Source organism: Kogia breviceps, chromosome 7, assembly GCF_026419965.1.
Source record: "Kogia breviceps isolate mKogBre1 chromosome 7, mKogBre1 haplotype 1, whole genome shotgun sequence".
NCBI classification, from domain to species: Eukaryota; Metazoa; Chordata; class Mammalia; order Artiodactyla; family Physeteridae; genus Kogia; species Kogia breviceps.
Window position 1 is genome coordinate 113,663,755 of NC_081316.1, and position 26,574 is coordinate 113,690,328.

The following is a 26,574-nucleotide window of genomic DNA, read 5'->3' on the forward strand; positions in this document are numbered from 1 at the left end:
GCGCGGACCACGTAGGGAGTTGTAGTCACCGCCCCTTGGCGGAGGTGGGAGGAGGCGGCAGGGAGGGGCGGGGCCGCGGCCGGGTTCGCGCAGGCGCACACCTCCCGCCGGGCAGCATGGCGGACACAGCGGCGCAGCCCAGCAAGAGAAGGCGCGAAGTGGATGCCGAGGAGGAGGAGGTGCCCAGCGCAGAGGGAAAAGAAGCGGGCGTTGGGAATGGTGCCTCTGCCCCTGTCCGCTTACCTTTCTCCGGCTTTAGAGTGAAAAAAGTGCTGAGGGAGTCTGCGCGGGACAAAATCATTTTCCTACACGGGAAGGTACCATTAGGCAGCCCTGGGGAGGGGATGCGGGAAGGAGTGACCCAATTGTCGCCTCGGAGGCGGATTTTTTTTTTTTTAGATTCTTCGGAAAATACCAAGCACATTCCTTGGGGCGGGGAAGGCAGAGTGCACTAAAATGCAGGGGGCTTAGTTCGTGGAGGAGGCAAAACTACTTGTGAAATTAAGGGAATTAACACGCGTAAGGGCTAATTTTCCTAATTTCTCTTTTACTAAAAAAACCTAACATTTGTCGAGTGTATTGCCGATTCAAAATCACATGTTGAAGCCCCTAAGCATTCATCAGTCATTCATTAAACCTGTAAGATGCTAGGAACCTAGCAAGTGTTGCCAGACGGTCTTGCTCATCCAGGCCCCAGGTAGGGACATAGAGACTGGGAGGTCTGATCCTTGCTATACAGAACTCCAGCCCCAACCGAGGAGACAGTTTATTAAATTGGTGATTCAGTTTCACATATCACGCGCTGACAGGCCAGCACTGAGCTGGGTGCAGGGGACGTAGTGATGAAAGTTACCATCCTTGGTCTTCAGGAGAGCAGAGTATCTTCAGGTAGGCAGACACCGCTGCCTCTAATGCCATGTGCTCAGCTTTCCAGCGGGGGCTGAGGAGAGACTGGAGACCACCTCAAGAACTAGTGAGGACGCTGTCCAAGGGTTCTCCAGAACTCCTGGCAGGAGCTCTCACTTTTGAGAGCATCAGGGGGACCTGGCCGATGCTTCCATGCCTCTGTGTCCCTCTCTTTTTTTTTTTGGCGGTGCTGCATCCTAGTTCCCAGACCAGGGATTGAACCCACGCCCCCTGCATTGGAAGCGCGGAGTCTTAACCACTGGACTGACAGGGAAGTCCCTGCAACTTGTTTTTTACAAGGTTCTGTCTGGTTCTCTCACCCCTACCTGTCTTCAGTCTGCAGCACTTGCTGAAGATTTTAGCCATGGGAACCTTCAACCTAGAAGCCTGTTGGGCTTCTAGATTCTAGTTTCTGTTTCAACATTGACTATTCGTGTGACTTTGGGCAAGCAGTCTTCTCTGGACCTCAGTTTCTTCATCTGTAAAATGGGGAGAATTTGACAGAGGCCTTGTGAGCCTAAAATGGAAGACAGCTGAGAAGCTTTGCATCTTTTAGAAGGAGGATGTGAGAGCGGCCACAAGGATTTGGGTTGATGAGATGCCTTCTCTGAGAGAAGAAACATGGGCGCCATCGGCTAGACTTCCCCAGAGGGAAGACTGCAGGGAAGGAAATCCCAGGTGTTGGGATTGCAGAGGCCCTGGGAGCTTTTACATCTTTTACCTTTGCTCTCCAGGCCTCACCTGTGGTTCTTCCCCTGGGCCCACTGATGGTGTCTCACCCACAGGTTAATGAGGCTTCTGGGGATGGGGAAGGAGAGGATGCCATTGTGATCCTGGAGAAGACACCATTTCAGGTGGACCACGTTGCCCAGCTCCTCAAGGGCAGCCCTGAGCTCCAGCTGCAGTTCTCCAATGATATCTACAGCACCTATCACCTGTTCCCTCCAAGGCAGCTGAGTGGTGAGCATGTGGGGTGGAGGTGGCTGCCTGTGGGGAGAGTGGGATGCTGGGAAATTAGGGGGTGTGGTGACCACTTCACAACTGATTTGCATATTCTAGTGCTGTGGTTCCCTATGGAAGAAGAAGGGGACATTTAGCAATCTCTGAAGACATTTTTGGTTGTCAGACCTGGGGAGGTGGGGTGCTGCAGGTACCGAGAAGGTGGAGACCAGAGATGCTGCTAAATAGCTTACAAAACACAGGATGGGCCTCCACAACAAAGAAATGGCAATGGTGCCGAGGTTGAGAAAGCCAGTTGTGGTGTGATGTGTTTTGGGGTGGGAGTGTGATTCATAGGATAGAACGGTTTCATCTACTAATTGAATAATGATTGTCAGCACTTATTAAACCCTTACTGTTGTTCTAGCCACCGTTCTAAGTATTCTACATGTGTCATTGTATTTAATCTTCAGAATAGCCCTATTGTGATAGGACTTTACAGGTGAGGAAAATGCGATTTGGGAAGGTTAAGGAAGTTGTCTAAGATCACACAGCAAAAAGGTGGCCGAAAAACAGATCTTTAGTCGACCGAGGACTTGCTCACCACGCGGCTGTGGAATGAGCAGTGTTCCGGGTGCCGCCAGATCAGTTAGTTCCCTGAAGGAACTCACTTTCTAGGGGGGGAGACAGTGTGATTGAGGAAAGACTTGAGAAGGGCAGGAGTGTGTGGGTTAAAAAGCAGTGATTTGGTTTTGATCGCAAGTATTTCTTAATTTTTTAAGAAGAGGAAGAAGAAGAATATTCCATGCCTAAAGGCAGACGTGATGTGAGCTTTTCTCCTTTAGACGGTTAGATTCAGGAGGCAGCTTCGTGGGAAGCATGAGGCAGCTTGGTTGACCTTGAAGGTTCTTTCCAACCAGGAAATTCTGGGATGTGCTTTGCAGCCCAGGACAGTTTTATAATATCCTCCTGTCTTTATTTGTCCTCCAGCACTTCAGAACAGTTTGGCTTTACAGATCTCCTGCCACGGTCTTTTGGATAGACTTAGTCTTTTCTGCACCCCCGAGAAAGGGTTCTCTTGTTGTCCTTCGGAAATATATGTGAATGCTTAATGTGAGACAAGCAAACTTTTCCCGGCTGGAAGCAAAAGAGCCCGGTCCTTTGTTGAAAGAGGGCCAGATTGATCGGTTCCCGTTGACGGAGATAGACGGCTGTGTTTGCTTTCTCAGGCGCTGACATTGAAGCAGACATCGTCGCCAACGCAGCGTGGCAGAAGCATGACAGTAGCCAAACACTGTAGTCAGACAGGACGTGGGGCAGCCCCCAAACTGCAGGCTCTGGGGCCGTTATTCTGCTGCACCCCTTGCCCTTGCCTTGCCCTTTTCTCTCTCCACCCTCCCCACCCTCATCCAAAATTCAGAAGGTTTTGCTCCACAGAGCAACCTTGTAGCGCTCCGTGTCATATTACTTTTTTCAGCACGTGTACTTCTCTGGTGCTGCACACAGTTGGGGGTGGCTGCTGCCCCGTCTGTCTATTTTTGTCATTTTTTTCCAGGATAAGCGCTGAAAGAGGCAGTGGATTATCCAGATGACAGGTGTTCGTCCCCATTCAGCCCCGAAGGTGTCTACACCTCTACCCCAGTGCTGCACACTCCTACCTGGGAGCCTCGGGTTTTAGCTCATCTTTTCCAGGGATCACTGTCTTTTTAGCATAAGCGCACAAACAGTGCATTATACTCTTATTTTTCCTACTGAAACTAGGCACGGCAACTTGGAAGTCGTAACAGTCTGGCTCAGGGCTCCACCCTCATCCCTCTCTCGTTTCGCTGTGCGTCCTGTCCCTGGACGACATACCAGATCAGGGGTTGGCAGACCTTTTCCGTCAAGGACCAGAGATAAATATATTAGGTTTTGTGAGCCACTGATGGTCTCTGTCACATATTCTTTTCTCTTTTAACCTTTTTAAAAATAAAAGTACTGCTCTTATCTTGCTGGATGTAGGAAAACAGGCCGTAGGCTGGATTTGACCTTCTGGCCATAGTTTGTCAACCTCTGTTCCAGATGTTTCCCACTCAGAGTGTGGTCTGTGGACCAGCAACATTGGTGTCACCTGAGAGCTTGTTAGAAATGCAGACTCTCAGAGCCCACTCCAGACCGCAGAATCAGAATATGCATTTTAGCAAAAAACCCCAGGTGAGTCACATGCACGCGAAACTCATTGAGAGGTCCTAGTCTTTGAACACATCTGTGGGTGATGTTCACATTTATTTCTCCATCTCTGACCTCTCCAAGAACCCCAGGCTCATACTGAAATAAACACTGGCTTGACATCTCCATTTGGTGCTCTCATAGGTACCTCAGAGGTAAAACATGAGAACTGATGCTCTGCCTTTAGAAGCACTCAGCACATATTAAATTGCGGCCACTGTGACTGTTCTGATGTGCTGGGCCCTGTGCTGTGGGTGCCGGAGCTTCAGAGATGAATGAGAGGCTGTCTCTGCCCCCTCAGTCTTGTTTCGGGGAGGGGGCACCCCACAAGCTACTGTCAAAAGGGGGAAGCAAACCTCTCAGGGTTGGGTCACTGCCCGGATGTAGGGAACAGTGGTCCTTGGACGTTGGAGGCGTGTCAGACTCGTTTGCAGGCCCCAGCAGCCAGGCCCACATCAGGTGTTCAGTAAATGACCCCTGAAGAAGGAACCCACAGACCAGCCCACCTCTCTTTTTTTTCCTGTGGGCCAAGCATTCCACAGCCACGAGGTGGCAGCACGGCCCGGGTATTCCTTTGGCCTGGGTCCTCAGGCTTCTCGGCCCTGCCTCTCCAATCCCAGTCACCAGCTCATTTCTCAGCTGGCTGCTCTGATGACTTCTTCTGGTATTTCTCTGTTCCTTGGCAGACTTCTTCTCTTCTAGCCTGAGGTTTTGCTGTCTCCTCACTTAGCCCTTCCAAGTTCTCAGCCGACCACAAAAGGCTGTTCAGCGAGGCCCTCATGGCCCCCCTACCCCGCTGACCCAATAGAGCATGGGCGTCGGAGTCCGACCCGGCCAAGCGCTAACACCTACTGGTGCTGTTTCGTAGTTTTCATGCATAGCGCAGGGGTCAAGGGGTCTGGCCTCCCCCGGCTGGGATCCTGGCTTTGCCATTTACCAATAGTGAGAACTTGAGTGTCTGTATTCAACCAACAAATTAGGGAGTGCCTGCTGCCAGGTACACACAGGCGAGGACATCAGACGTTACCTCCTTTGGGGTCGTAGCGGGGGAGGCAGACGCCAACAAGGAGACACATCGACGCGGCCGCGAACAGGAGAGGGGCTGCTCGGGCTGGGGACCAGGGCTCTGTGGACATGACCCCCAAGCTGAGGCCTGAAGGATGGAAAGGAAGCAGCTGTGCAAAGGGCTGGTGAGAGGGCCGGGGAGAATGCCCTGGGCTGAAGCTGCAGCACATGTTCTGGGGGAGGAAAGAGAAGCGGAGAACAGCGGGAGCCTGGCGGGTGGGTGGTGACTGAGCTGTGTGGCCCAGATGAAGCTGAGGAAGCAGCTGCAGTTACTTCCTTGTTAAATTAGGTTAGTAACTGAACCTGCCTCAGGATGGTTATGGAATACATGAGACAAGAAAGGGTGTTTTTGTTTGTTTGTTTTTTGCGGTATGCGGGCCTCTCACTGTTGTGGCCTCTCCCGTTGAGGAGCACAGGCTCCGGACGCGCAGGCGCAGCGGCCATGGCTCACGGGCCCAGCCGCTCCGCGGCACGTGGGATCTTCCCGGACCGGGGCACGAACCCGCGTCCCCTGCATCGGCAGGCGGACTCTCAAGCACCGCGCCACCAGGGAAGCCCAAGAAAGGGTGTTTTAAGAGTTTTTAGCCTCTCTCCACAGTGAGCGATATAGATATAGTTTACATTGTGACCCAGTGCAGATAGATAAATATATGTGAATATAAGGTACAGAAATAATTCACAAAACAGTACTTACCCTTAGTTTACGGGACACGCTCTAGTATTCTCATCTTCATTCCAGTCTTCTCTGTTTCCTTTTGTGTAGATGCTAGTCTTAACCTCCTAAATTAATTTCCTCACCACTGTCATGGCTTATGACCCACTGGGATAAGGTATCTAAAGCACTTAGGGGCTTCCCTGGTGGCGCAGTGGTTGAGAATCCGCCTGCCGATGCAGGGGACACGGGTTCGTGCCCTGGTCCGGGAAGATCCCACATGCCGCGGAGCAACTAAGTCCGTGAGCCATGGCCTCTAGGCCTGTGCGTCCGGAGCCTGTGCTCCGCAAAGGGAGAGGCCACAACAGTGAGAGGCCCGCATACCGCAAAAAAATAATAATAATAAAATAAATAAAGCACTTAGCACAGTGGCATATGGTGTGTGCTCAGAAGTGTTAGTCATCTTTTGTTGTTGTTTTTCCACCTTTAAAATTATATGAGCCTTATATGGAACAATATAGGTAAGAGAGGGAAACATGCGTGGCCCTGACCATGGTCCGGTTTTCTTTGTTCCCCCTGTAGCCATGTGGCAAATGTGAGGACCGTGTGAGCCAGATGGCAGGGCAGAGCCTGGGCCCCTCCTGCTCTGGCTCTCACGCTTTCACGCCCTGTGGTCCATCAGCGGAGCCCTTTCATTGGGAACTCTGTTCTCTTACCTGGGGAAGAAGGGGGCAGATAGTAGGGAGAGGGGTGTGACTCAGAAATCCGGACTGCCTCTAAAAAGGCCATTGTTTTCCTGCTGTTAGAGCAGGGCTGGGGAACCTCAGGTTCAGAGCAGGAGGCTTCTGTGTGTGAGTGAGGCCGGGCCAGGGAGCGGAGGGACCCTGGGAATCCCATCTTCTCGTGGTTGCAGGGAACTCCCAGAACTCCCGGCTACAGACCTGATATTCTGTGCAGAGGCGAAACCTGGGGCTCTGGACGAGGGGCATTTGAAAAGGCCAGCCACTCCCGTAAGAGTTTTCCTGGCAGCATAGAAAAGACTAGAAACAGTCCAGATAACAACTAACAATAAGAGTAGGTAAGTAAATCCTGCACTGGACTACTTCTCCACCCAGCTACACACGTCAGGAAGGAAGGCTCTACACACATAGAGCTGGAAAAGCAAGACATAAAATACTCACCATGTGATTCCTTGATTCCGATTAGATCACGCTGAAAAATAAGCAGAACTAAACAATACACCGCTTGGGGATGCATTCATGCCTCATAAAACTAGGAAGACAGAAAAAGAAATGATTAACCCCTAATTCAGCAAAGCGATTATCCCTGGCGGGGCAGGGCAGAGACTTCAGGTAATACTTGTTTCTTGGGCTGTGTGCTCCATGCATGGATGTTCTTTTATTTTAGGTCTTTAAACAGTATATATTTTATATTTATGTACATATGTGTGTGTATATATGTGAGTATGTAAAATGTGTGTGTGTATGTATATATATATATGTGTGTGTTGTATATATATATATACACACACATTTAATATTTACAGTATATTTGCCAATTAAAAATTAAGAAAAACTGGCAAGTCCTTGGAAGAACTAAGAATATTCCCCAGGTGCATTATAGGCCTCTGCCCTCATTCTCAAGTTTGGTTTCTAGTCACTGTTGCTGCAAGTAAAAGTGTTTGATTAAGGCTTCCTGCCTTCCTCTGGGTCTGGGACACTAGCAGACTTTTGTTTCTGTTCTGCCTTCTGCGGACGAGGGAGGCCTGTGCGGTGCCCACTCGGGACAGTGCCAGTGGGCAGAGGAGGGTGGCATGTGGCCTCCTCCAGCGACTGGAGGACAGGGCCGGTCCGGGCTCTGTGGCTCCACTCCAGCACAGACTGGCACAGGCCTCACACCCCGTCCCCTCGGGTGTCCCCTGCAGCCCTCCCGGCACAGCTGAGCTGAAGGACAAGTGCAGTTTGAACCGTGACCAGCAGGGGAAGCCTTGCCAGACAGGTCTCGGCCAGGACAGCACCAGAGCAGGGTGGGGAAGGGTGCCAGCATCATCCAACACGAGAAATACCCCAGGCTCAGGGCCACATCACGGAATCGCTCTGAGACTCAGTTTCTCTGAATGAGAAATGAGGAATCGAGTAGCTGACCAGCCTACCTCAGGGGGCTTCGGTATCAGATGAGGTCATAAAATCGTCATCTCTCAGCTCTGAATGGGATGCAGAGGTTAGTTATCAGGATTGCTTGAGGAGCTTTCTTGAATACAGAGTCTGGACCTACTGAATAAGAATGTCTGGGGTAGGCTGGGGCATTTATCAAAGTCATGCAGTCACACGGTCAAATAATCAAATAGCACGGAGGCTTATCTGGCTAGAGACGGGTTCTGGTACCACTCTGACCCACCCTGGTTCTGCCTTCCCGAAGTAACTACCATTAAGACAGTTTCTGGGGTTAGTGCTTCTGGTGATTTCTTCTAGACACTTAACTGAGTAATATGCTTATGCAACTCTTTCTTGATTTATCAATTTTGACGTTATCGATTTCCCACAGTGGAAGATGAAAGTCTTAGCTCCTTTACATTTTCCTCACCCTCCCTCCCTCCTCCTCCCAATTTTTGATGTTTATATTATTATTTCCAGGGTTTTTTTCTTAATTGCCTTTGGAATCCTAAATATATCGAAATCTTTAGTCCTTATTCCATGTACTCTAGATTGTATCACTCTGCTGGGGGAGAGTATTGGTGAGAAGCCTCCGGCCTTCCCTTCCCAGCACCTCTTCTGTCCTTTGCTGTCCCCCAGCTTCTCTGTCAGCTGTACCGTACTTGTATTTCACAGCTCCCAGGCAGCCCTGAGATCACGAGGGCAAACCACTTACAACCATTCTGTACCCAGACAGCCATTCTGTTTTTCACATTCAGTACAGTATTCAATTACGTGAGATAGCGACACTTTATTATAAAATAGGCTTTGTGTTAGATGGTGGTGCCCAGCTGTAGGCTAATGTTAATGTTCTGAGCGCGTTCGGGGTAGGCTAGACTGAGGTATGGTGTAGGTTAGGTGTAGTAAATGCATTTTCGACTTAGGATGGGTTTATCTGCATGTAACCTCATCATAAGGTGAGGAGGACCTGTACTCTGTTTTTGAAATTACCTAGTCTTTTACTTTAATAATTTGTTACGTATTTCATTCCTTCCTTCTGGAAACATTGTTTCCAAAATGCTCTTCTCTTTTTGCTCCAATTTGGAGAGCTGATTCTTGAGGCGTGCCTTGAGCTCTCAACAGACTTCCCTTCCACAGCTGCTTTCCTGGGTTAGATCCACTGTCTTCTGGATGCTGCGTCTTTTTCTTTCTTGTTTTGCTCTTGTTTAGCTGAAGTACATTCTTAAGTACTTCCTCAGAAAGAATAAATGAGAGGAAAACTTGAATCTTTGCCCTCACTTTTTTTTTTTTTTCTTTTGGCCACACCACGTGGCTTGTGGGGTCTTAGTTCCCCAACCAGGGGTTGAACCGAGGCCCTTGGCAGTGAGAGTGCGGAGTCCTAACCAGTGAACCACCAGGGAAGTCCCTGCCCTCACTTTTAGTTTTTTTGTTTTGTTTTGTTTTGTTTTGTTTTGTTTTTCCCGGTATGCGGGCCTCTCACTGCTGTGGCCTCTCCCTTTGCAGAGCGCAGGCTCTGGAAGCACAGGCTCAGCGGCCGTGGCTCAAGGACCCAGCAGCTCCGCAGCATGTAGGCTCTTCCCGGACCGGGGCACGAACCCGTGTCCCCTGCATTGGCAGGCGGATTCTCAACCACTGCGCCACCAGGGAAGCCCCTGCCCTCACTTTTAATTTATGATTTGACTGAATACAGAATTTAAATTTATTTCCCCTCCGAATATTAAAGGCATTGACCTCTTGACTTAAATAAAGCATTGTTGCTAATAAGATATCCAATGCCAGTTTAATTCTCATTTCTCTGTAGCTAACTTTGCTTTTTGTTGTCATTTGTTTGCTCTGTTAGTTTCCTTCTCTGGAAGCATATAAGATGTCTTTTATCTTTAATGTAGTGGGGCTTTGTAATGCTGTGTCTAGGTTGGATTTTTTTTTTTTTCATTCACTCCACTGGGTACTTTTGGACCCCTTCAATTCAAAGTCTTATGTTAGCCTTTCACTCTGAATATTTTTTCTATTATTCCTTTGATAATTTCCTTCTCTCTGTTTCCTTTATTTCCTCTTACTGGAAATCCTATTAGTTGTTAGACTTTTAGATTGGTCCTGAAACAGGAGGGAAGGGGGCAGGGCACAGCCTTTGAAAGAATGATATAGCCCAAGGACATGACATAAACTGATTAGAACCAAATGGGTCCCAGGTGGCAGACAAGTCAACTTCCACTAGACCTTGAGCCTCAGTATAAACTCACTGTAACACATCAGCAAACTAAATGACACACCCACAGGTGCCATGACAGTTCCAAGGTCAACCATAAGGATCAAAAAGTGGGCGGTGGCCCCATTCCTGGAAATCCCCACCCCTTCCTGAAATAGCTAGAAGACTCCTCCCACTCATTAGCCTATCAAATTACCCACCCCTATAAAAACTGACAACCCCATACCCTGATACATTTCTCACCTTCTGAGATGGCCCACACTCTGTCTGTGGAGTGTGTTTCTCTCTAAATAAATCCACTTCTTACCTATCACTTTGTCTCTCACTGAATTATTTCTGTGATGAGACATCAAGAGCCTGAGCTTAAGTCCTGAAACCAGGTGTGTGATCTCAGTTGGAAGACTGAGTTTTGGCCACGTATGAGTCCCAGCCGTGTGGGTTCAAGTCCCAGTCAGGGTTTTGGCCAGGTTCGAGTCCTGGTCACATGGGTTCAAGTCCCAATCTGAGGTGCACGGTTTCAGTCCCATGTGCTGTTTCTGTTCTCTTCCTTTTCCCATCTGTCTTTTCTTTCTGTAGACTGGTAGATGGTCTTGATGTTGTCCTCCAGACCTCCTAGAGAAGGTTTTCATTTGGGAGCCACCATTTTAATTTTCTTTCTTCTGGTCCTCTGATTATTTCATTTTCATAGCGTCTTGCTCTTGCTTCACAGAGGCCAAATTGGGTTGACTTTCTCTGACACACTAATTAGAATTGTTTTAAAAATTATCTCCTGACCCTTACATGATCCCATTTCCTCTGGGATCTGGTTCTGGTTGTTTATTTTGGTCATTCTTTTTCAGGCTGCTGTTTTTCCCTCAGTGTCTGGTGAATGTTAGTTCATTTGTATTTATTTTATTTAAAAAAATTTTTTTTGGCCATACCAAGTGGCTTGTGGGATCTTAGTTCCCCGACCAGGAATCGAACCTGGGCCCTCCACAGCAAAAGCACAGAGTCCTAACCACTGGACCGCCAGGGAATTCCCACTTCCTTTGTATTTTAAAATGAAGTACCAGGCTGATAGTCTAGTAAGCTGATAGGTAGGTCTGTTTCCACAATAGGCCCCTCTTGGGTGGGTAGCTGCCCAGTGCTGTGCAGACGGGGAGTGGGGCTTGTCAGCCGTCTGGCCTTGCCTGAGTGTGTGGTTTGAGCCGTGTGTGCTCTGGAGCCTGCATGCTGTCTTGTCCACCAAAGCTCATGGGCCAGATCTGGCCTGCTTCCTTTTGTATGGCCCATGAGATAAGAATGGTTTTTACATTTTTCAAAAGTCGTTCAAAAAAAAAAAGAAGAAAAGAGGGCTTCCCTGGTGGCGCAGTGGTTGGGAGTCCGCCTGCCAATGCGCGGGATATGGGTTCGTGCCCTGCTCCGGGAAGATCCCACGTGCTGCGGAGCGGCTGGGCCCGTGAGCCATGGCCGCTGAGCCTGCGCGTCCGGAGCCTGTGCTCCGCAATGGGAGAGGCCCGCAAAAAAAAAAAAAAAGAAAGAAAGAAAAGAAAACTAAGAAGAGTTTTCCCACCCCTGCTCCAGCCCAAGGGTTAATATCTTTGGAGCACATTCCTGTTTTCATCTGCATTAAGTGCCTTCCCCTAGGATGAAGGTAGGCAATGAATGGAGCCAATTGGTACAGCTCTTCTCTAGAGGGGGCCTTTAGTTGGTCCTAGTCTCCAGCGTCATTTCCCGTCCTGTCCTCTGTCCCTGCTTGTTTAGAGCCCACATCCTCTTCTGGTTCCTGTGGTGAGGCTGGCAGTCACCTCCGTGTAACCCATTGGATGCTCCAGGCTGCAGCTTCCTTCAGTGTGGTCTCATCCACGCACATCCTACCTTCCACTTCCTAACTTCGGAAAATGAGTTGCAGTCTCTTATTCTCTGCCGCCTCCCTACCCTTGTTCCCGTCACTGTTACGGGTTGGTTCCTATTTGTACGTCACTACTGCCATTGCAGTGGGTTTTTGAAACGGCCTGCGAGTCACTGTTAAACAGGAGATGGGGACCTTCCACATATGTCTCAGTATGCCGGGTGGGGCTGTGTAGGTGTAGGGAGCTTAGGCCATAGAGAAGTTACCCCATTGAGGCCATGCCCGGATGGAGCCAGTGCTGGTGAGCTGAGACAGACACCTCGTTTCTCCCAGACTCCTTTGCACAGAGCGAGTCCTAGGTGCTCACGCACAGTGGGTGGGGCGTCAGACACGGCCAGATCCATAAGATAGTGAAACCTGTGTCCCTCTGGCCTAGCGTTTCTACTTCCAGGTGTCTGACTTAGACAGTCACTCATACGTGTGACCCTGCGTGTGTGAAGGGTTAATAGGCATGCTGTGTACGCAGCCTAGGCTACAAGGCGATTGTTACAGAGGAGGGAGGAGGTCTGTATGGACTGTCAGGGGAGATCTCTGAGGTCACAGATAACCCCTAAAGACTCATCCCTCTTGTGCTTAAAAAATAGACCTCTGTGTACATGAGTTCATGTATATGTAAATTCATTCAAGAGAAGACTGAAATAACGGGCACTGAACTATTATTGGTGTTTACGTCAATGAAAAGGATTAGGGGTTAGACTTCTGAATTATTGGAGAATATAATCATGTGATGCTCTGTTAGAGATTATTTTAGGACGTTAACCTCATCCCCAAACAAACCAAACAAAGAAGCAGACCACAAGATTAGCCTGGACTGGGGCCTCTGGACTTGTCCTTCCTTCACAGCCTGAATGACCCTCATTGTATGGGGCTTGTCAGTTCACCAGCAAGTACTGCGTACCCCCAAATATGCAGACCCCAAACTCTGGAGGTTTACGCTTAGCTGCAGAGACATACCCGGGAGATACCGGTCAAGAGTGTGTGGCCACGGAGGGACGATGTTGGGAGCTGGCGGGGTGGGCCGTGCACAGTTAGCTCCTCCCACCCCTGGAGACAGCCGTGTGGACAGAGCTGCGGAGTGGACTCAGCTAGCTGGGCTTTGAAATGGGACGACTTTTTTTTTGTGTGATATGCGGGCCTCTCACTGTTGTGGCCTCTCCCGTTGCGAAGCACAGGCTCCGGACGCGCAGGCTCAGCGGCCATGGCTCACGGGCCCAGCCGCTCCGCAGCACGTGGGATCTTCCCGGACCGGGGCACGAACCCGTGTCTCCTGCATCGGCAGGCGGATTCTCAACCACTGCGCCACCAGGGAAGCCCTGAAATGGGACTCCTTGAATGGGGCAGGGGAAAGGCGAGCCAGCCCACAGGAGTCTCTCGTCATCAGCAGAGGCCACCTAAAGATGGCAGATTTCTGTCTACCTTTCTCCCTGGGTGCTTCAGAGCTTCTGACACCAGCAAGCCAGGGCCCTCTCTGGGGCTTAGAGGGACAGTGGAATAACCACAAGAAGAAACTTCAAGATGGAAAGGTCCCTACCACCAGAGTAAAGTTCTTGTCCCAGAATCTGGGTTCTGCCTTCCTCTCAGCTGTCTCACGGGCCTCGCTTGGCCTCCCCTGCCAGCTCCGCTCCGAGAGCCCTCGGGTGCGGCCTCCTCCGTGCCCCCATCTCCCCCTTCACCAGCTGTACAGTTCTCTGGTTAGACTTGTGGCTTCCACGAGTCTGGGAAAAGCTGTTTTTTTGTTGAGTTCAGAGCCTCTTTAGAAGTGGCTAGATCCTGAGCTCCTGAACTGTGGCCACCACTCTCTCACTCTCTCAGATGGGGCAAGGCACCAAGTCTCTGTGGCAGTCTTAAGGCTCGAGTCAGCAGAAAGTCAGCTTACTCAGGACCAGTGGGCAAGGGCGGATCACCCACGCGTTAGCTGGTTCCGCTGCAGCCTGGGCGGCCTGGTTCTGATCCGTGCCTCCCCGTGAGCGAAGGCCTAGAATTCCGGTAGTCGTGGCTCCCCGGGAGGCGGGGTGTCCTGTGCCCCCCACCCTCTCGCTTCGCGCCAGCACACACAGGACGCCCGGAGAGTTGGCACCTCTGCTGCTTTCAGAGTGAAGTAAGGAGATGCCTTTAGACAGGAAGTTGGGATGGAGGCCGTCTTCTGGGACTCCTGAGTGTTCAGTCCAACAGCTCTTAGAGTCTGGTCCCCTGGGCCCCAGAACGGTTTCTTCCCGCGTGTGGGGTTAGGGTCTCGTCAGGACTCCTGACGGCAGCTCCATTCTCGTTAGATATCTGCTCTCATCCTTCCGTTCAGATGCAACTCCGTGGAGTGCTGTGTGCCCTGCAGCCACCCTGCCGCAGCAGTTCCCATCCCTAAAGGATGTAACCCCTGGGGCTGCATTCAGAGTCACTGAATTTGTGGCTGGGCCGTCAGGTCAGGTCCTGTGGGACCCTCTCCTGACCCTCCCGGGCCTCGGAGGACCAAGGAGAGGGGGTGGGGAGGAGCCTGCCAGAGCCAGGGTCTTGCTAAAATCAGCATCTGCCTCTCCTCTATCTCCAGTGGCGTCTCTGTGCTTTCGCTGAGACAGGTGATTAGCTGTTGGGAGGTTTGCTGTGGGGCGGTTGAAGCTTCTTTCCAGTAGGATCCTAACCGCACCCTTCAGCCCTGTTTATCCTTTTCGATCTGGAGGTCTTTTGAGGCCTCGCCTGAGTACTTTCAGCATCCTGCGGCGTGGGGCGATGGACGCCCCGCCCCGAGCCGGCCTGCTCTCCGGTCTCTATGACACCAGGGTTGGGGAGGGTGTTGTCTTCTTCCCTCCAAGGGGGGGGAAGGAGCCGCAAGTCCCGGGAGACACCCCACCAGCCCCTCCCCCTGCCAGCCTGCTCTAGGAGGGCTCTGATGGGGTGCCCCGCCAGCCTGGGTCTGGCAGCCCATCACCCGGGTGTCCGCTTGGCTCCTGTGGACGGAGTGTGGGGTGGGCCTCACAGCCTGCTCACGCTTTGCTCTTGCTTCTCCCCCTGCTCCCCTGAGCCTGCACATCTGGGTCAGGTAAGTTGAAACCAGCTCATGATACTGGAGGGAGGGCAGAAGCCACAGGCTGGGCCGTAGCGATGACCTCATCGGGGAGAAGTCATCAGCAGCGCCGGAAAGCAGGCTTGTTTGAACATGTGTGTGGGAAGGAGAGCAGGCCGTCTGTGGTTTGCATTTTCATGTTTCACGTGCAACAGCATTTTCCCGGGGATTTGGCTAAGCTAGCTTTGGCAGAGAGCAAGAAAGGCAGCTGCTCTTTCCTGTCTGTAGCCCTGCCTCTGAAAGCAGTTGGGCTTTCGTGTCTGGGTGGGGGACAGGGTTGGTTTTATTTGTTGGAGAAGGATGTTCAGCAGACCCTAATTAAGGGTCTTGACGGGCAGGACGGAGCTCTGTGCAAGCCATGGGCACACCAGCCTGCTGCTCAGGCTGCGGAGAGAGGGAGCGGGTGTGGACGGGGCCGCTGTCATCCGGAGTGTGTTAGTGTGACCGTTCCTGCCGCCACAGCATCCCTGTAGAGAAACGGCTGCTGCCCGGAGCCCCACAAGGCCGGCAACCACCCGGCCCCAGGCCTCCTTCCCCACCGTCCGGCACTGTCCCGGTGGGTGGGCGGCAGGGCGGTCGGTTGGTACCACCCACAGAAGTCGAAGCAGCCATCGTTCCCTGTTGTTCGCGGGCTCGTCTGCATCCCTCTGTGCTCCCCTCCAGAGCGTGTTCCAGCCCAGCATCCGGCTTCAGCGGACCCCCTGGGGCCGCTCCTCAGACAGGCCCCCGGCGCGGAGGGGAGCGTGCGTCTGCTTCCCCGCACTCCCAGGGGGCCTGCGAGGAGCACCGAGCACCACCACGTTGTCTGACACCCTCCCGGACCTCCCAGTCTGCAGCTCCAATCGCTCCGGCACCTCACTGAGCTCTTCGGTTTTGCTGACAGCTGTTCACGTGTCTCCAGGAGGGGTTGGAACTAATCGTGTCTCTCCTATCTGATAGGGCTGCTTTTTGGAGAAAGTGGCTGCAGCACTGGTTTCTTAGGATAAGGCCTGGAAGAGGATGGCCCTTTAGCAGGGAAAGCACTGTTGCATAGAGGAGTCAGACTTCTTAGGTCCAGTCTCAGCTCCGCCACTTACTAGTTGTATGGCCTTGGGTAAGTTTCTAACCTCCCTGGGCTTCAGTTTGAAGGGGTGGCTTATTTTTCTGTTTTTAATATATTTGTTATGAAGTGATCCATATTGGTCTCAGAAAATGAATGAATACCCCAAAGAACTAATTTTAAAAATTACAGTTACACACATCTCCACTGCCCAGAGATAACGTCCCATCTTGGAATATGCCCTGAATTTCGGACTTTTTTCTGTATGTGCGTATGTGTATGCAATTGTACATGCACACACTCTTTTATCAGTAAAGTGGCATATATTCTGTTCCGTAGACTGTATTGTGAGGGCCCAATATGTGTCAGGTGCTGTTTCAGGCACAGTACACCCAGTGTACAAAACAGCGTCTTTGCTCTCAAGGAGCTGATGTCCAGTTGGAGGAGAGGAACCAAAAATAACAGATAGGTCAAGAGTCAGTAAACGGCTAAGAAGAAAAATAAAACATTAGAAGGGAGACAGAAGGACAGGGACCTGGGCTTCCAGTTAAAAGGGGGCCGTTCAAGTGCCCACCTGTTTCCTTTAAAACCCTCACGAAAAATGGCTTGAAAGGAATTACCTTCCAATAAAATTAACCCATAAAGACTAGAGGGAGAGCAGACCAACCGAGGAAGCGAAGGGAGGACGAGGAACTGACGTGGCAGGTCTGAGAGGGGAAACCTGACCCAGCCAAGGGGAATCTGAGCCGCGGCTGCCAAAATCCCCTTTCCTGCTTCACAGGACTGGGAAGTGCTCCTTCCAGAGATGGGTCTAGAGATTCTAGGTGCCGGTGGGGGTGGGGTGATGGTACCAAAACGTAGACGGTGAAGTGGAAGTCAGCACGTTTAGTGTTGCGATGACCCCTGGCCACCTTCCCTCCACCCGCCCGCTGCTCTGCCTCAGCGCTCAGAACGCTGCCTGCCAGGTTCCTGCCTCCACATGTGAAACTGGAAGAATCATATGGGGCATCTGAGCAGCCCAAGAGAAAAGACTTAAGTTCCTGAGGGCTCCATCATGCAAAATGATAGCCTGGTGATCCTAAAATGAGGCGCCAGGTGAGCGCTCGTGTATCCACAAGCTTCCTGCCAGCGACCTAGTGCTCTGCTCTTACATGTGAGTGAGCGGGCAAACCGGGTGGCAGACTTTTGAGTAATGCCTCAGTTAAAGAAGAAAGGACAAGGAGAAGGAAGGAAGGAAAAGAAAGAGACTTGGAGGAGACAGAAACTACGCAGGGAGAAGGAATTTTCAAAGACTGTCATTAATCTCAGAAATTATGGTATATAGAAAGCAAAAGAACAAGACACTATCAATAAGGAAGTTTTTTTTTTAAGCTCTTAGAAATTAAAAATACAGCAGAAATGGGACTTCCCTGGTGGTCCAGCGGGTAAGACTCCATGCTCCTAATTCAGGGGGCCCGGGTTTGATCCCTGGTCAGGGAACTAGATCCCGCATGCCACAACTAAAGATCCCGTGTGCCACAACTAAGACCTCGCTGCAGCCAAATACATAAATATTTTTAAAAATGCAACAGAAAGGAAAACAGAAGAGAAGATGAAGAAAAGTTCCTGAAAAGTAGAGCAGAAAGACAGAGAGCTGGAAAATGGGAGAGAAAAAAAACCTACAAGATGAATCAAAGAAGTTAAATATGCAAATAGTGTTCCAGAAAGAAAGTGCAGAGAAAATGGGGAAGAAAATAATCAAAGAAATGAGTCCCAGGACTGAAGAACGTGATTTTCAAGATTGAAGGGGCCTGACACTTACCCAGCTCGATGGATGAAAGTAAACCTGCTCCAAGACCCATCAGCACAATCAGGACATGGTGGACAGCGAGGAAGAAACAGGCCAGTACAAAGGTTTGGGGATCAGAATGACCTCAGACTTCTTAGCGGCACTGCAGTCTAGGTCACAGAGCAGAGCTTTCACACTTGGAGGGCCATTGCTGTCCATCCTAGAATTCTTTTTTTTTTTTTTTGCTAGGCGGGCCTCTCACTGTTGTGGCCTCTGCCGTTGCGGAGCACAGGCTCCGGACGCGCAGGCTCAGCGGCCACGGCTCACGGGCCCAGCCGCTCCGCGGCACGTGGGATCCTCCTGGACCGGGGCACGAACCCGCGTCCCCCGCATCGGCAGGCGGGCTCTCAACCACTGCGCCACCAGGGAAGCCCCATCCTAGAATTCTTTAGCCAAGCGCTTAATTAAGTGCAACAGTAGAATAAAGACATTTTCAGATGTTCCGAGTCTCTAAATGTATCTCCCTTGCACCATATCCCTGGATGCATCTTGAGTTTGTACTTTAGTGCCGTGGTTCTTTTTTTTCTTTTTAAATTAATTTCTTTATTTATTATTTTTGGCTGTGTTGGGTCTTCGTTGCTGCATGCTGGCTTTCTCTAGTTGCGGTGAGCGGGAGCTACTCTTGGTTGCAGTGCGCGGGCTTCTTGTTGCGGAGCACCGGCTCTAGAGCCTACGGGCTTCAGTAGCTGAGGCGCGTGGGCTCAGTAGTTGTGGCTCGCGGGCTCTAGAGCGCAGGCTTAGTAGTTGTGGCTCACGGGCTTAGTTGCTCCGTGGCCTGTGGGATCTTCCCGGACCAGGGCTCGAACCTGTGACCCCTTCATTGGCAGGCAGATTCTTAACCACTGCACCACCAGGGAAGCCCAGTGCCGTGGTTCTTGATGTATGGTCCTTGGCCCGGTGGCAGCAGCTGCGTCTGGGGACTTGTTAGAAATGCAGATTCTTGGACCGCACCCCAGGTGTCCTGAGTCAGGTGGTTCTGATGCACACTAAAGCTTGAGAAGCACTGCTTCATTAAAATGAGGACATACACGTGAGAGAGGAAGATAATGGATGCGGGAAACAAGGTACCCAGCACAGGAGAGGGGGCGAGGGCAGTGCTTGGAGCTCCCAGGCCACAGCTCTGCACGGGGCACCTGCAGGAGCAGGTCACAGGCTCCGTGAACACACTGCTGCTCTTGTGCCTGATGAGCTGTAACATCGAGAGGAGATTTGTATAGAAAGGGAGGTGGATGTGGGGATGAATTAGTGACAGGTTTATAGAAAAGAAAACAAAAAGGTAAATACTAACTCTGTATACCAAAAATTGTGCTGAAAAGGAAAAATAGTCATAGTGTACTATTCAGCAGCAGATAGCATTTACATCATCATAATGGTATGGATGTTGAGTACTGACTTACCCAAAATTGTGATCTGGTCGTGTTGTGAGGACGGGGTAGAAAGAGCGTGTGTGCACATGCATACCCACGCTCTTTTGGTATAGAGCTGGTAAAAAAAAGCTAAATCCTTATCTTCCATAATGGGAGGTTAATAAATAATAATAAAACTGAAAAATCGAGGTGGAACAAGTTATAAAAATGTTTGTAATTTGGAACTGTGGAGGTACGAAACCGAGGAAATGGCCGGAAGAGTTGAAAATGGTGCTCAGAAAGGAGCAGAAAACATTTAAAAACAAGCTTCGTTTGACTTTTAACCTATGTGCAAACACACCTTAAACTAAAAATAAAAACAAAGTTTGAAAAAGCATGACAGATAGGAAGCCCTTGTAAGGAGCGTCAGGAATGCTGTCAATAGGTTGTGAACATTTTTGAGCTGTTGGTTTTGGAGTGGATTTTTTAAAGAATGCCAGCGGGAGGGCAGGGTCAGGAAGTTCCTAGCTGCTTCTCTAGCTACTGGGAGAAGCTTCTGGGCTGGGAGGTTCCAGGTACTTATCCTGGGCAGGTGGCCCCTCAAGTCAAACTTGCTAAACTGGGGTTGGCAGAGAGGGCACCGGGCGGAGGGTGAAGCCACGTCTGCTGACCTGCGCGGCTGGCACGTGGTGCTGAGGCTGAAGCCCAGCGCCGAGCATCAGCTTCCTCGTGTGTGACATGGGGACCAAAGTCGTACCCGTCTCGCACTGGCTGTGGGGAGTGAGTGGGTTCCTATGCGTGCAGGGTTTAGGACAGTGCCTGGTACCTCCGCTGGCAGTGAGCGCCCAGGGGTCTAGAGAGTACCGACACCTTTTTATTTAACTTTATATTTCGAAAAAAATTTTCAGCCTTACAGAAGAGCTGTACGAATAGTACAAAGAACTCCCTTAAAAAGCCCTTCACCTCTTGTTAACATTTGGCCACGTTTCCTTTTTCTCTCTCCACATACACGTATAATAATATTTTGTTACTATTCGCTCTGTTATTGAAAAGTAAGCTGCAGACGTGGTAGCCCCTCAGTGCTGAGCACGGCGGTGTGTGTCTCCTAGGAACCAGAGGAAAATGATCAATTTGGGGAACTTCCGCATCTATACAAAGCCATTATGTGATGTGGAGACCATTATTAAATCTTGCCAGTGTTTCAGTACCATCTTTCAAGCAGGAAACTCCCGCATACCCCCGTCCTGCCCCTGTCCAGGATCCAGTCCAGTCCCTAGTGTCCTGTAATCGGGAGCAGTCCCTCAGCCCTAACTTTGACGCTTGGGAAGAGCTGTGAAGCCACTTGTTCCATAGAGCATCCCTGGGTTTGGGAGGAGGATGTCGCCTCGCGATTGGATGCAGGTTATGCATTGTGGTTTTTTTTTTGCGGTACGCGGGCCTCTCACTGTTGTGGCCTCTCCCGTTGCGGAGCACAGGCTCCGGACGCACAGGCTCAGCGGCCATGGCTCACGGGCCCAGCCGCTCCGCGGCACGTGGGATCCTCCCGGACCGGGGCTCGAACCCGCGTCCCCCGCATCGGCAGGCGGACTCTCAACCACTGCGCCACCAGGGAAGCCCAGGTTATGCGTCTTATCGGGTGCACCAGGGCACAGCCCAGGAGGCCCAGGGCGTCAATTCATCCCACAAGGAGTGAGGTTCACTCCAGTCACTTTGTGTCCGCCTCTGTAATTAATAAGTAATCTCTGAGGAGATGTTTTTGAGGCCCTGAGTGGATGTCCTGTTCTCCAACGTATTTTCACCCGATGGTTTGAGCATTTATCGGGCATTGACTCTTGCCCAGATTCCTTGTGAAGCTCAGTTGCAGGTCATTTAGATAAAGACCAGAGTTTGCTTTTGGCTGTGCCATTGAGAAACTCAGCATTGGGAAATATATTGACTCTTTTTTTTTTTTCAGGAGAGGTTTTATTCCATTGGGACAAGAAATGCTCTTCCTGGGTTTAAAGTCTAGAAAGGCCAGATTCATTTTTTCATTTGTTCAGTATTTGTTGAGTACCTGCTGTATACCAGGCACTCTTCCAGGTGCTGGGGATAAAATGATAAAACAAAATTTTAAGGTAGACAAAAATCCCTGTCCTCCAGGGAAGTCCGTCTAATGGGGGACTCAGACAGTAAATATGTCCTCTGTCATCAGGCAGTGAGGGGTGAAGGAGGCAGGGCGTGGGGAGGCAAGGGGCGCCTCTTTAGTCGGGCCGTCTGGGAGCTCTGAGGAGCCGGCCTTTGGATGGAGGCCTGAGTGAATGAGACAGAGACAGGGGAGCAGGTGTGAGGCCCAGAGGTGGGAGTCGGTGGGGAGGGTAAGGGGGTCGCCGTGGCTGGGGCAGAGACGGCCGGGGGAGGGTGGCGGTCAGCGGGCTTGGAGGGGGGCCTGGGCGAGACCGGAGGGGCAGTCCCCACCCTGGTGCCAGCAGCGAGGGTCTGACCGAGGCCAGGCGAGCAGTGACTGGCTCTGGCAGGGCTCAGGGTGCAGCACGGTGTGCCTCCTCCAGGCAGGCGGGCCTCAGGAAAGGAAGCAGGACAGCAGAAAGTGAGCAGTTGCAAAGTGCCTTTTTATTTTTCCCTGCTGCTGCGGCGGGAGGGCAGGAGGGGCCGGTTCCCAGGGCTCTGCGGCGGGGGCAGTCTCTGGCCAGCCTTGGCAGGCGGGCATGCCCATCGGCCCCGTGGCTTTCCGGTCTGGAGCGGCCAGGGGGCCCCAGGCCGGGAGCCCGGGGCTGCGTGTGCGTTGCCAGTGGGGCCGGGCTCTTCTCTAGGTCATCCGTCCCGGCCCGTCTCCCCAGCCGGAGGGAGCGCCTTCCTCCCCCTGCCCGCCCAGGTGACACAAGGAGAGTAAGAGCCAGCATTGGAGGAGCACTTTTCCACGGGGGTGCAGGTGGAGGGCAGCTACTGGAGGCTTCCCACCTGCTGCTCACTGGCTTCTCGCGTGCCCAAAGGTTACACAGCCAGATTTGAACCCAGGCTGACTGGTGCCGGAATCTCGTCCTTCCCCACCAGGCTTCACTGCAGGGGCCAAGGTGCTGACATTCCATCTATTTCAGGCAGTCTCCTGTCTCCTGAGAGCTTGGTGTGCTTGACCTTTGACCTCTGGCCTGTGACCCTGGGCTGTTGGGGGGGGGGGGGGGTGAGAAGCGCCCAGAGGATTGCGAGGAGACTTTTGTGCCTCTCATTCCAGGTCAGATCCCAAGATTGCTAGGAAGTGGTGTGACATTTATTTAGTGCTTCCGTGGGTCCAGTTGACATGCCTTGTTTAACGATAACAGCAGCTCTCTGTAGGTTAGATTTTATGAACACCATAAATAGATGAGGAAGCTGAGACTCAAAGGTCAAATAACACCCAAGGTGGCACAGCCAGGAAGGGGAGAGTCATATGTCAGCCTGTGTCTCCATGCTGCGCTGCTCTGCTTGCTAGAGCTGACGGGCCAGGGGCCTTTGGTTCTACCAGGCGTCACGCTCTTGGCGTTGCGCCTTTGGACGCCCGCACTCAGCTGCTAGAAGACGATATGGGCCTCCAGGCAGAGGTGGAAAGAGCAGGCTTCAGGGGGGAAGACCGTGGTTCCAGTCCTGTCTCTGCCCCATCCCACAGCGTGGTGTCGAATGAGTCTGGAATCCCTGTGAACTCTTTTCACCCACCTGTGAAATGAGCATGAAAATCGCCTGTGTCCTCAGACCTAGGTTGGTAGTTCTTAGCTGGGTATGTAGGCGAGTCTGAGAATTTCCTGGAGTGTCCGCTGCCCGTGCTGGGCTGCTCCTCTCGGGGACCTCTCTGGGAGAGCACCTCTGAATCTAGAGTCAGGGAGGATTTGGGCCCTTTGAGAAACATCCCAACTGATTTTAAGACACCATTTTCCTTTCCTGCTTTTAAGATCTGTGTTGAAGCTGTTGTAGCAGATGTTAAGAGAAATTGGAAAAAGGACTTAACCAAAACCGGGTGGTGTTTTACTAGGACCCTAGCCTAGAGTCTCTTTAGGAACACTGCCAGGTTTCCTTGTGATGAGAACAGTGGTTCTCAACTGGGTGCGGTTTTATCCCCCAGGGGCACTTGGCAGTGTCTGGAGGCATTTATGGTCGTCACAACTGGAGAGAGGGTTTAACTAACATCCTGGTAGAAACCTGCAATGCTGCTAAACAGCCTGCAATGCACAGGACAGCCCCACAGCAAAGAATTATCTAGGTGGAAATGTTGATGGTGCCAAAGTCAAGACTGAGTAACCCTGGGTTGAAAATAGCCAGTACTTATTATGTCAGACATTGTTGTTCCAAGAGCTCCACAGGTATTAACTTGCTAATCCTCCCAACTCTATGACATATGAGCTATTATTACCCTCAGCTGACAGATGGGGAAGCAGGGGCACAGGGAGGGTAAACACCTGGACTGGGGCAGGGGTCCCAAGTGAGGAGCATGCAGAGCCAGGACTTGGACTCCAACGGTCCAGCCCCAGAGTCTGCACCTTCAACCACTGTTGTGCTGCACTGCTCTGCGTTAAGGCGGCTGCTTGGCTTTTTTTTTTTTTTTCTTCTTCTTTTTTTTTGGCCGCTGTGTGCAGCGTGTGGAATCTTTGTTCCCCGACCGGGGATCGAACCCGTGCCCCCTGCAGTGGAGGCACGGACTCTTAACCACTGGACCGCCAGGGAAGTCCCTGGCTTTAAACCAGATTTTCAGCTTTGGGTCCAGAAAGCCCCACACCTGGACGTTTGCTATGTGAGAAGAGTCAGAAACGTTTCATCCCTGTGCCTAGAAAATAAGAGGGAAGGGCTAGGGTTAAGGGAGATGAGGGGCCTGGTGACCCATCAGTGAAAACCGTACGTTTTCCAGATTCCGAGTGTGGTTCAGGTCATGAATTTAATGGCACGAGGCGCCTCATGGGAGTGGGTCATGGGTGAACATAACTTCTTAGTCTTTGGCTCCCTTCGCTGGGGAATCAAAGAGGGACTGGGCTCATCCTTTCCGTGGTGCCTGTCAGGGCCAGAGAGTGGCAGGACCGGGTGGAGAGAGTGGCTGACTGTGGCCCGGGCTGTGTTGTGTCATTGCAGACGTGAAGACAACCGTGCTTTACCCTGCCACAGAGAAGCACCTGCAAAAGTACCTGCACCGGGACCTCCGCCTGGTCCGGGAGACGGGCGACAATTACAAGAGCATCACCTTGCCGCACCTGGAGTCCCAGAGCCTCAGCATCCAGGTACTGGCCGCACGGCCTGGGCCAGCCCCGCGGGTCAGATTCGGAGTGCTGTCCCCACGGCCAGTGTATCTACTCAAGCATCTGTCGAGGTGGTACCAGGGGCCAGCGCTCTCCCACAGCACAGGCCGTGCGACACAGCAGAGAGCACAGCGGCGCCCCTGCCTTCACGGAGCTTACCTCCTCGTTCAGGTGTCGGACAGCGCGTGAATACATAAGTAACCGCACAGAACGTGAGATTGTGAGTGCTGTGGAGAAGAATAAGCAGGATAGTTGGCATAGACAGCGCTGGGCTGAGGCTGTCGCCGTTTCATAGAGGACAGTCACGTTCATTGATAAGGGAGTTGACAGCGGTCTTGGGCGCGCCGCCGAGGCACTCGGGGATCTCAGAGCACTCCAGGTCGTGGAAAGAATTTCTAAGTCCTCTACAGGAGCCTTGATACGGTCTCAGAATGGCTTGCCCTGGCCGGGGGTCTGTGCACGGTAAAGACGGGTGCTGGTTAGGCCTCCTCATCCAGACTCTCATCCCTGGTTTCACCCACAGCAAGCCAGCCTCCAGGAGTTGAGTCACAGGGTAGAAACCCCCTTCCCTCGCTCCCTTGCATCCATTGCGGGGGGGGGAGGCTCGGGGGTTGGTTCAGGGCCTCTTCTCCCAGGGCGATGTCCGTGGCTTGGGAGCATCTTCAAAGTGTCTTCAGCACCTGGGCCAGATGCGAGGCCATTTCGCTAAGACATCCGACTTCTTGGGTCTGTGCGCGGCGCCAGCCAGAGCCTCTGCCTGGAATTGGTCCCATGTGCTCACAGGTAATGCGGTGGATGAGGCGTTTTCCCGTTCTCTGTCTCTTTATCACTCACCCCCGTTCTCTCTGAGTATCTCTACGTACTCCACCCAAGATTCAGGCTACCGTAGTGTGGGACGTCCTAGTATGGGAAGCTCACAGCCATTTGTCCAGGAGGAGGGAGGGTGTCTTGTGTGTGAGGTCTCGGGAGGTGGATTGTGCCAGGGAGGAGGAAGGACAGGAGGTTGACAGGGGTTGCAGGGGGGTCCCCTGGGGAAGACCCAACCCGGCTGTTAGCTGTGGTCCCCTGCACAGTATTTGCACAGGACACCTCTAGCTCACAGTGGCTTGACTTTTTCCTTTTTTAAAAGAAGTCCCAGCACTTGCTCTGTCTTCTAAGTCGAAGGGAAATATGTCTCCATCTTCTAGACAGTGTCTAAGATCGCGGGGGGATGTTCTGAAATGTGTGTTCTGCTGCACTGGTTGCACGTATGTGGGATTCAAGAGAGGAAGCCCTTAATATAGCTGGTATGAGTCGTATATGTACCTTCTTATAGACGATTATGCAGATCCTCTTGGGAAATAATAACCCCTCTGCTCTGCCAACTTCTGCCTGATATGAGCATTCATGGATTATTATTATTATTTTTTTGGCCGCACCGCATGGCTTGTGAGATCTTAGTACCCCAAGCAGGGATCGAACCCAGGCACACAGCAGTGAGAGCGCCGAGTCCTAACCACTGGACTGCCAGGGAATTTCCCATGCATCCTTTCTCGGCTGTTTCTAGCACGTTTACAAGCACTCAGCTTAATTGGCAATAGTCTTTGTATTTATTGAGCATCCCCTATGTACCAGGCCCTGTGCTAGGCTCTGGAGGGTCACCAAGATACACACTGATAATGTCCCCACAGTCTTGTAAGGAAGATAGGCATGCAGCCTGGTAACTGCAGTCTAACGATGAGCACTTCGGTGGTCTGTACACGAGGCACAGTATTGACACAGGGGGGCAGTGATCAGCCCAGACGGTGGGGGGCTTCCCAGGGGAGAGGATCCTCCAGCTGGGTCTTAAAGGACAAAGAGAAGTTTGCCAGCTGCAAGAGGCAGACAGGGCACTCCAGAGGGCAGAGCAAGTATAGGGGCACAGAGGGCTGGACCCATTTGACGCATTTCGGGAACGGGCAGGAGAAGGCGGGGGGGGGGCCAGAAAGCGGCTTGTACACTTTGTCCAGGAGACCAGGAGTTCCCACACCTTTGCTGATCGTCAGGATGGCCTGGTCA

General features: G+C 51.8%; 1 protein-coding gene across 1 annotated transcript in view; it reads left to right on the plus strand.

Annotated features, from left to right (window-relative positions):
* Positions 1-78: 78 nt before the first annotated feature.
* DCPS (decapping enzyme, scavenger) overlaps positions 79-26,574 on the plus strand; it is a 37,710-nt gene continuing 11,214 nt past the window's right edge. Inside the window, exons 1-3 of the mRNA XM_059067864.2 lie at positions 79-317; positions 1,692-1,866; positions 24,374-24,519. Of these exons, the coding sequence (XP_058923847.1) occupies positions 117-317; positions 1,692-1,866; positions 24,374-24,519 (522 nt within the window). The 5' untranslated portion in view covers positions 79-116. The remainder of the gene's footprint in view (positions 318-1,691; positions 1,867-24,373; positions 24,520-26,574) is intronic.